The 10,907-nt window shown below is 36.5% G+C and overlaps 1 protein-coding gene across 1 annotated transcript; it reads right to left on the bottom strand.

Moving 5' to 3' along the window:
* Positions 1-9,952: 9,952 nt before the first annotated feature.
* On the bottom strand, positions 9,953-10,423 carry LOC141618248 (uncharacterized). Its single transcript, XM_074435347.1, has one exon. The coding sequence runs from the start codon at positions 10,421-10,423 to the stop codon at positions 9,953-9,955; it is 471 nt and encodes a 156-aa protein (XP_074291448.1).
* Between the last annotated feature and the right edge of the window lie 484 nt (positions 10,424-10,907).

Below are 10,907 nucleotides of genomic sequence, written 5' to 3'. Positions count from 1 at the left end.
AACTCAGCAATTAAAGGAGTCTAAAACTGTTCTATCAAATACTAAAAGAACGCATACCGAGACGGTACGAGTTCTCAATGACAGATTCCAAAATTTTCATGACAATTATGAAGAGACTCATCCTCCCAAGGTCGTAGAGTCAGACCATTCCAAATTCAACCAAGAGATACAGTCCTTAGAAGAATTACTCTTGCATGCTAGAAAGGTTCACAAAAAATGGGAAGGTAGCACACGTGTCCTAAATTTCCTAACTGAGCAATCAGATAATAACATGAAAATGGGATTAGGGCACGAGTGCTATGGTCGTAGAGATCACTCTAAAGGCAAATCAACCCCTTCCGAACGAGATTTCAGAAGGAGAAAATATACAAATTTACCAGAATATTTGATTTACAATTATTGTGGTCATACTGGACATATCCAAGAAAATTGTGTCAAATATGCTCAGGATTTAAGAAAAGGGATCAACTTTATTAAAACATCTGACACTGCTTTCGAGGAAAGTGATTGTACCCCATCTGAACCAAGTACCAATGAAGAACGCAACAATGATCATCGTTGATTCTACGATATGAGCTTTGAACTCAAGAAGGCTACCAAATCAAAACAAACACCTAAACCTAAAGAGTCCTTCAAAACCAAAGCTCCTTCAAAAGAAGCTGAAAGACCATGACATAAGGAACCTAGAACTCAACCCAAGACGGTTCCCAGACAAACCTATTCACCTCCAGAACGTAAAGTTACTAAAAGGGTTTGGGTTAGAAAGGATATGGTCTTTAGAGTGACTAACGTCAAAGGACCCAACTTAGCTTGGGTACCTAAAAACTGTCTCTAATCATTTTTCAGGTTGTAGTGAAAGAAAATAACTTATGGTACCTTGATAGTGGATGTTCAAGGCACATGACTGGATATGTAAACTTATTTCTTTCACTTGAGCACTTCGATGGAGGTAAGGTCACATTTGGCGATAACAAGAAGGGTAAGATCATCGGTGTTGGTAAAGTTGGAATATCTTCTTCTCATGCTATTAATGATGTTTATCTGGTTTGTGGTCTCAAGCACAATTTAGTAAGTATCTCTCAGTTATGCGACAAAGGAAATAAAGTTGTCTTTCATTCAAATTCTTGTCGAATAATAATTGACGGAACAAGTATTGTTGTACTTGAAGGACATCGTAGAAGGAATGTTTATATGATTGATCTAAATAATATTCCTACTAATTCATTCACGTGCATGAAAGTAACGATAGATGATCCGTGCCTTTGGCACAAAAGATTTGCTCACATAAATTCAACAACGTTGAAAAGCTAAAGAAATGGGATTTGGTTGAAGGACTTCCCTCAATCAAATTCGATCAAGAAACATTATGTGACTCGTGTGCTCGATGCAAACATGTGAGATCATCGTTCAAACCCAAGAAAATGGTAAGTACCAAGGAACCACTAGAACTCGTGCATATGGATCTATGTGGCCCAATGAAGGTAAGAAGTAGAGGCGGATCCAGGTATGTCTTTGTTCTAGTTGATGATTATTCTAGATATGTTTGGTCAATCTTTCTCAATTCTAAAGATGAAACTTTCGAAGAGTTTGCAGTTCTAATGAAACTTGCCCAAAATAAGTACAAATAAAAATAAGTCTCCATTCGTACGTATCATGGCACCGAATTTGACAACCATGCGTTTATAGAATATTGTAGGAAGAATGGCGTGGGGCATAACTTCTCAGTACCACAAACCCCACAACAAAAGGGTGTTGTGGAACGTATGAATAGGACATTGGAGGACATGGCATACACTATGCTATTGTGTAGTGGACTACCTCGTAATTTTTGGGCTGAGGCTATTAGTACTGCATGCTATGTTCATAATCGAGCTTTGATTAGACCCATTCTCAGGAAGACTCCTTATGAGCTTCTTAGGGGGACGTAAACCCAACATATCACATCTACGTTATTTCGGGAGTAAATGTTTTGTCCATAATAATGGCAAAAATAGATTAAGCAAATTCGATCCCAGAAGTGACGAAGCTGTGTTTGTTGGTTATTCTAATCATAGTAAAGAATATAAGGTTTTCAACAAAAGAACCTTATGCATCAAAGAAAGTGTTCATGTTGTTTTTGATGAGAATAATATGTTTGACAAAGCCAAACGGGATGAGGAAGAAGATTTGAACGAACCTGATTTCCGACTATCCAGGGATGAACTTCCACAATTGGATGAGGAAGATAAAGAAATGGAGGGCACAAATGATGAACAAAGAAGCCCTTAGAATGATAAAGGAAAGAGAACTGAGAGTTTAGTTGATGATACTAAAATCTCTTCTCAATCTAAGCAATTGGAGAATAAAGTTATAACTAATGAAGCTATAACATCAACTCCAAATCAACGAACTAGGTCCAATGTTATAACTGATTCTATTATAACCCCAGGATTGGATTCAGGGGGGACAAGGCTTGAACCCCAATCATTCGAAGAAGGCGAGACTAGTTCAGATGAAGATGTGCCTCCTGTTTTTAAGAAATGGAGATATAAGGACTCTCATCCAATGGAAACCATCCTAGGAAGTTTGGATGAAGGTGTTCGAACTCGTAGAAGACTTAACAACTTTTGCTCGTTCTACTCTTTTCTCTCAACCATTGAGCCAACAAATATCAAAGAAGCACTTGCTGAACCAGATTGGATTGTTGTTATGCAAGAAGAGCTTCAACAGTTCGAACAGAACAAAGTGTGACATTTTGTTCCAAGACCTAAAGACCTAATGGTTATTGGTACAAGATAGGTTTTTAGAAACAAGCTGGACGATACAGGAGTATTTGTTGGAAATAAAGCCAGATTGGTTATACAAGGGTATAATCTACAAGAAGGAATTGACTATGATGAGACCTTCGCTCCTGTAGCCAGACTTGAAGCTATTAGATTGTTAATAGCGTTTTCTACTCATAAAGGAATCAAACTTTATCAAATGGACGTTAAGACAGCATTTCTTGACGCTTATTTAAATGAGGAGGTTTTCGTTGAACAACCTGCAGGATTTCTCGATAGCAAGTTTCAAAACCATGTTCTCAAATTAGATAAAGCTTTGTATGGTTTGAAACAAGCTCCGAGGTCGTGGTACGACGGATTGTCAAAATATCTTCTTGAAAGTGGTTTTAAAAGAGGATCTGTTAACAAAACCCTATTTCTGAAAACTGAGAATTCCGACTTATTAGTTGTACAAATTTACGTTGATGATATTATTTTTGGTTCAACTAATGATCGTTTATGTAAGTATTTTTCAGAATTAATGACCTCAGAATTAGAGATGAGCATGATGGGAGAACTCAAGTTCTTCCTTGGACTTCAAATTCTACAAACTGCTGAAGGGCTTATGATACACCAACAAAAATACATCAAGGAGCTGATCAAGAAATTCGGTATGGAAAATTCTAATTCTAAGCCAACTCCTATGGGTACGGATAAGAAGTTGACTTTGGATGAAAACGGTAAGTGTGTCGATAAGACGACTTATCGAGGTATGATTGGCTCACTTCTTTATTTAACTGCAAGTCGACCGGATATTATGTTTAGTGTATGCGTATGTGCTCGATTTCAATCGTGCCCTAAAGAATCGCATATGATTGCAGTTAAGAGAATCTTGAAGTATTTAATTGGTACATCTAAATTATATCTATGGTATCCTCTTGAGTGTAATTTCGATCTCATAGGGTATTCAGATGCATATTATGTAGGTTGTTCACTTGACAGAAAAAGTACTTCCGGCATAGCCACGTTTGTTGGACCGTGTATTATTACGTGGGGGTCAAAGAAGCAAAATTCCATTGCGTTATCTACAGCTGAAGCCGAATACATTGCTGCTGGATTTTTATGTTTTCAACTTTTATGGCTTAAGCAACAGTTATGTGATTACGGTGTTAATGTTGGTTGTATACATATTTTATGTGATAATACAAGTGCTATAATTATATCTAAAAACCCTAGGCAGCACTCACGAACTAAGCATTTAGACATCAGACACCATTTTCTACGTGACCATGTAGATAAGGGCAACATAAGACTTGAATTTTGTAGTACAGAAAAACAATGGGCTGACATTTTTACCAAAGCATTGGCTAGAGAACGTTTTGAGATTTTACGGTTGGAAATTGGTTTAATTGGTGGCAACTAAACTTGTCACAAATATTTTATTCTCCGTATGACTGACTAGATTTGACGAGATTGTATGACTGTGTCCGTATTTTTCGTTGCATGTTTATTTGTGTTAAATGTTATATTATATTACGAGAATATTCCGTCTCCTCGTCATTATATCTTATGTTTTTTACGAACCATAAAGTCGGTAACAAATTATACTTTTATATCCTTTTTACCGAAATTCCATCTATTGCCAAAATTTATCCTACCATATCTCACAAAAGTTTTACCCTAGATTATGTTTCCTACTCTATCTATATTATATGATAAGTAAATAAAAATTAAAAAACTAAAAAATCTACCTACCTAATCCTACACGCCACCCTACTCCTTTTCCTAATTCCACACATCTTCAACTTGCCAAAATTCACCCTTATCAAAACCATAAATACCCCACCTTCATCCGTCACAATCAAACACAACCTCCTAAAAATTTTCTCTTAAAATTTTCTACACTCAACCTCCAAAATCAAATCACCATCATGACTCCTCCTTCAACCCGTCTTCACTCACCCTCAACTCGGTCCACAACTCGGACCGGGTCCACCAAACCACCATGCAACAAAACTTTTATCCTTATCAAAACTCCCTCACCTCAATCAAACCACAAGCCTACCAATCCCAATCATAACCGGGTTGATCCTAACCTCGAAGGGAAAAGACGAAAGCTAAACAAAGGTAAGAAGAAGGTTGTTGGGTTCGAAGTTTCGGTGGAGGAAACCGAGGTTGTAGTTAATCAAGAAGGTTATCAAAGAGCAATGTTCCGTGAATATATGCCGAATGCAACATCATCGGGTCTTGATAAGGTTAGACTTACCACGGATGAAAGGATCCGAGTCAATAATGTTATGCGGTATGGTATTCATGGCGGTCGGTCTTATTCCGAGAAGTGGTATGGAAAAATTGAAGCTTTACAATTTTTCAAAGATTTCTTAACATTTCAAGAATGGAAAAAGGTTAGCTCTTTTGTTGGTCCGGTTTATCCAATCGAGGTAATTCAATTTTACTCTTCGGTCTCCATGAGGAATAATTTGTTGCATGCAATGGTCAATGAATCCGAAGTCAAAATCTCCCTTACCGATTTTTGTACTTTATTTTCGGTTCCTGATGATGGGATCGAAATAAACCTGAGTGCGGAATGTAGAGATGTGACGGAGGAAGAAAAGCTCAAAATTAAGAAGTCTTTTAATGTTGATGCTACGGTGTCGAGTAATATGCTAGCGGGGTCATTCACTCTTAAATTGAAGTTCCTTTAAATTTTCTATGGAACACGGCTGTCCCGAGGAGAGGGTGTCATGATAAATTGTCAAGTTATGAAATGGTGTTGGTCTCAAAGTGGCTCGAAGGGTCTAAGGTTAGTCTTCCTCGTCTTGTTTTTCATCGAATCATTCAAACAAGTATTTCCGTCACTGGGGAGAAATTGTATACTACTTTAGACTTGCCTTATGGGATGTGGGTTTCTCGGCTTTTGGAAAGAAAAGGGGTAGTCGGGTCTTCTAGCTACGGTGTAATGGTCACAGATGAGATGTGTGACACTCATCTAAAGCTCATGAAAATTGGAGCAGTTGGACCTGACTTGGTGTTTTTGGCAAAGGGTAATGTGGTGAAAAAATCTTCGGATGTGGTGTCGGTTGTGGAGCAAAAATTAGATTCGTTTATGACGAGTATTTGTGAAAAATTAGATGTGCAAAATAAATTGATTGTGGAGTTGGTCTCGGGTTTGCGGCAAGAGTGGAATGGGGCTTCGGGTTCCAATGGTTCGGATCATACCGAGGTCTATCTTATTTGCATGGGTTGGAAGCTCGGGTTGATGCTATATCTAAAGATGCGGCTAGGGCGGCTAAGGAGTGTGTTCGACATTCCGGGTCTTTGGCTAACTTAGCTAGTCAAGGAGGTGCAATTTGGCGCGAAGGGAAGGCTATGCATGAGGACATGCGGGTTATTTACGAGGCTACTAAAGCCTTGTCCTTGAAGGTGCTTAATTTCGAGAGGTGTCTCACGGCACAAGCTAACCATGTCCGCTCATGTTTTGATCGTCTTGACTCTCTTGAGTTTAGAACCCGTCCCGGTTATGTGAACCCAGATGTCGTGAAACGCGACTATCCTTAAACCCGCCACCATCCTTTCCTTGCTTTTCTTTTTATTAGACTTTATATTGGATAATTATCTAATTCGGCCCATTTTGGCTTACTCTTCTATTCGGCCCATTAGGCTTTATAACATGTTATTCTATTCGGCCCGTTGGCAATTAGACTACTTGGTTTGTAGTAGACATATGCTATATTTTGCATGCTTATCGTAGATTACTTTCTCATTTTATAATCTTTCTTTGCATGATTAATATGTGTCTTGATCTATATTATTCTAGTTGTTTTATGTCTTTTCTCATCTTTTCGATGATGTTAAGAGGGGGAAGAAAATTATCGTGACTTAAGTATTTGCCTAAGCTTGCTTATTGTCAGAACCTTTAATCTCTTGAGGTCCTTAGGTGCTATACTTTGTATATAAGCGGTTTGTTCTTGCGTTTAACTGATTATGACTTTTATGGTATTATGTTGAGGGGGAACTTACACTTAGTCAGAAATCGTAAGAGACTTGTTATCATCAAAAAGGGGGAATTTGTTGGACCATATAGATATATGTTTAAGTTTTGATAATGACAAGTATGTGCTTCATATTATATATATACTCTTGCTCATAATCGTTTGTTTAGTCTTCGTTAAATTGACTTAGGTTACAAGTTTAGCAAGTAATATTATAGCAACTCTGGCTATAACATTGAAGATTTGTGAAGCATCGTTCAAGTAATGTTATAACGGCTGGAGCTATAACATTGAAAATTCTTAAAGCGTCATAGTAACTGTAACAAGTTTCAAGTATGATGATCACTCAAGCAAAAGGCTCGATCAAGTCTATAACAAGTTCAAGATGAAGAGCTTATGATCAAGATGAAGAGATGATCCTACATTGAAGATCTCCAGGAAGATTAGATAGCGTAGGTCATCGTCTTATAACGGTATTTAAAGAAATGATTTTAGTAAGTAAAGTTATAGCTGTTATGGTTATAACATTACAGACCAGACTCAATGTTATAGGTGATTTAGCTATAACATTGAGTTGCAGTATTGAAAACGCACGACTTGAGTTTTAAATTGTTTTGAAAATAGTTTTTCAAATCTTATCTTTATATTCTTTAAATGAAAAATCTATTTTATAGTAGATTGAAGTTTGTACTTAAATTTTGTTATGAATAGATAATTACCCTTTAGTTAGGCCGACTTTTTGTGACAACTTATGGGTTGTTACTTGGTGGCTAACTAGGGTTTTCTACTTACTCATATCTAAACCCTAATTTATTTAACCTAATATCTTACTAGGGTTTCACGTTGGATGTAGTAGGCTTATGGGCCGTGTCCTACTCGTGTGATAGTCATTGTGCAAGTAAAGATTAGGGTAAATCTAAATAAGATTATTATTAAAGATATTTTATATCTTTATGGTTATTTAGATTTATTCCATATCTTCTACTAATATTATGTTAGGTTAAATAATAAGATTGGATCTCCTACTTACTATATACTTCACACATAATCTATATGGTATCTAGGGTTTTATGGTAAAGATCTTAAATAAATAATTGATAGAGATATTTTATCTTCTTATATTTATTTTATATCTTTTATCTAAAATATTGTTGGATTAAAATAGGAAAAAGATAAATCTTATTCCTTCCTTGATCTACACGAGATCCTCACCATATCTAGGGTTTAGGTAAAGATCTTAGATAAAATATTTGTTAAAGATATTTTATTTCCTTATATTTATTCCATATCTTTTACTAAGATATTGTTTGAATAAATAAATGGATTAAGATCTTTTTCTTGCTTGGATAAGAATCATGGTAAATCAAAATAATATTTATTAGAGATTTCTTATCTCCATTTATTATTTTTATTGTATTCTTTCCTATCTTCCAAGATTCTATGAGTTGTAAATGATTAAATAAGATTTAACCTAACTACTTCCTTGTGCATCAATCCACACAGCATCTAGGGTTTCTTAGATGAAAACCTAGATCTCCTCTCTACTATAAATACTACACTGATAATTCATTTAAACAACTTTTCAACATTCGAACAAAACATCCTTTGCAAACGTTTTTAATTTTATTTATTCTTTTTACAAGTTAAAATTGTTTTTGAAAAATCGTGTGTTATGTTATATTGCAATTATTTCTAAGTATCGTCATAAGATTATAGCGCTTAAATATTGTTTCTTACTCGTTCATATTGTGAACACTAGAAGAACAATCAAGCACTTTCTTAGTAACTTAAGATAGTCAAAATCGAATATCTAGTGATATTCAAATTGAGTTATAACTAGAGTTAGTTATACGAGTTGGGTTGATAATTTTGTAATCCGAAGAAAGGTACTAAAATTATTAATCGAGAATAGTGGAGGTAGGCTTCGACGTGTGAAGCTGAACCACTTCAAAATCGTGTGTCTTTGCAGTTTTCCTTTTCCTTCATTTCATTACGTTCATAATCACTTAGTTAATTAGTTAAAGTTTAATCAATAAACTTTACGTAGTTAATTGCATTGATATAAAATAGAAAGTGGGCATAAGTTTTTAAATACTCAATTCACCCCCCCCCCCCCTCCTCGAGTATTTCGGGTGTGATAGACTCTTCAACATGCCTGTGATTTAACTTGTGTTGGCCATTGATATACTTCAAAGCTTCATGATCTGAGTGCAACACAAAAGGTTTTGGTTTCAGGTAATGGCTCCAATGCATAAGAGCCCTGACAATTGCATAGAACTCTTTGTCATAAGTGGAGTAACTCAGCTTGGCTCCACTTAGCTTCTCACTAAATTAGGCCACGGGCTTCCTTTCTTGAATTAATACAGCTCCTATGCCAACACCATTGGCATCACATTCTACTTCAAACAAACAGTTAAAATCAGGTAACCTGAGAACAGGTGCCTCACACAACGTTCTTTTGATCAAATTGAATGCTTGTTGAGCATTCTCAGTCCATTTGTACTCTCCTTTCTTCATACACTCTGTGATAGGGGCAGCAACAGCACTAAAGTTTTTGATAAATCTTCTGTAAAAGGAAGCAAGACCATGGAAGCCTCTTACTTCAGTGTTGCTCTTAGGGATTGGCCAAGATTTAATGGCATCAATCTTATCCTGATCCACAGAAATCCCCTTCCAGAGATGATGTATCCTAGGAACTTAATCTCATAAGCCAAGAAGGTACATTTCTCCAATTTTCCAAACAATTTGCTGCCTCTCAGGATTTGGAATACCTTCTCATGGTGGCTCAAATGTTCTCCTGTGGATTTGCTATAAATTAGAATGTCATCAAAGTACACCACAGCAAATCTCCCCAAGCAAGGTCTCAATACTTCTGTCATCAATATCATAAAAGTGCTGGGGCATTTGATAACACAAATGGCATAACCAACTATTCGTAGAGCCCTTGCTTAGTTTTGATGTCAGTCTTCCACTCATCTCCTTCTCTGATTCTTACTTGGTGATAACCCTACCTAGATCAATTTTTGAAAAGATCCTGGCACCACTTAACTCATCTAGCATGTCATCCAATCTAGGTATAGGGAACCTATACTTAACTGTAATGTTGTTGATGGCCCTACTATCAATACACATCCTCCAAGTGCCATCCTTCTTAGGTACCAACCGTGATGGGACAATATAAGGACTCAAGGAATCCCTCACAAATCGCTTGTTCATCAGTTAATCAATGTGCTTCTGCAACTCTCTTGTAGCATCAGGATCACACCTGTATGCAGGTCCGTTAAGGAGTACAGATCCTGGCACAAGGTCAATATGGTACTCAATACCTCTCAGTGGAGGCAGTCCACTAGGCAATTCAGCAGGGAAGACATCCTGGTATTGTTCCAGTAATGGTCTAACCTCTGTTGGCAGTTGATGCTCCACGTCCTCAAGAATCTCTTTGGACAATAAGATGAAAACAGGCTGTTCTTGTTGCATTTCTTTGACCATCTCTGCTTCAGATAAAAATAGAACTCCATTAAGCCCATCAGTCACACTTGGACTCCCATAGTTCTTCTGGTTAGGTGGTAGAGGGGTCAATGTGATCTTTTTGCTGCCTTGTTTGAAAGAATAGGTATTGCTCCTCCCCTGGTGGATATAATTCTTGTGGAATTCCCATGGTCTACCCAACAGTAGGTGACAGGCATCCATATGTAATACATCACACAAGATCTCATCTTTATAAATATTGCCAATTGAAAATGGGACCAGGCATTGTTTATCCACCTTGACCTCTGCTCCTTTGTTTAGCCATCTGAGCTTGTAAGGATTGGGGTGCTTCTGGGTACTGAGGTTAAGCTTGTTATGAAAGATTTATTAACCCTCAAATGTTGATGTTGATCTTATGCATGCATAACATTATATAAATATATAAGTAAAGAAAAAAGTTCCTTACAATGATAAAAATGGTTTTAAGGGCACAAGTAAGAACACCTTTCTTAACTTGTTCTTGAGCTCAAAATAAATGGATGATCCTCTTTGTCTCAATATTGTGAGAACCTCCTTTCAATTGCACCAAGACAAGCCCTTAATTCTAATTAATATATTAACTAGATATATATAATTAGAGACCTTAAAACAATTCTTATTATTATCTCTATTACTACCTTTAGCAATCTAAAATAAGATTTTTGAA

Source organism: Silene latifolia, chromosome X, assembly GCF_048544455.1.
Source record: "Silene latifolia isolate original U9 population chromosome X, ASM4854445v1, whole genome shotgun sequence".
Taxonomy (NCBI): domain Eukaryota; kingdom Viridiplantae; phylum Streptophyta; class Magnoliopsida; order Caryophyllales; family Caryophyllaceae; genus Silene; species Silene latifolia.
This window is presented reverse-complemented; position numbering and strand designations above follow the sequence as displayed.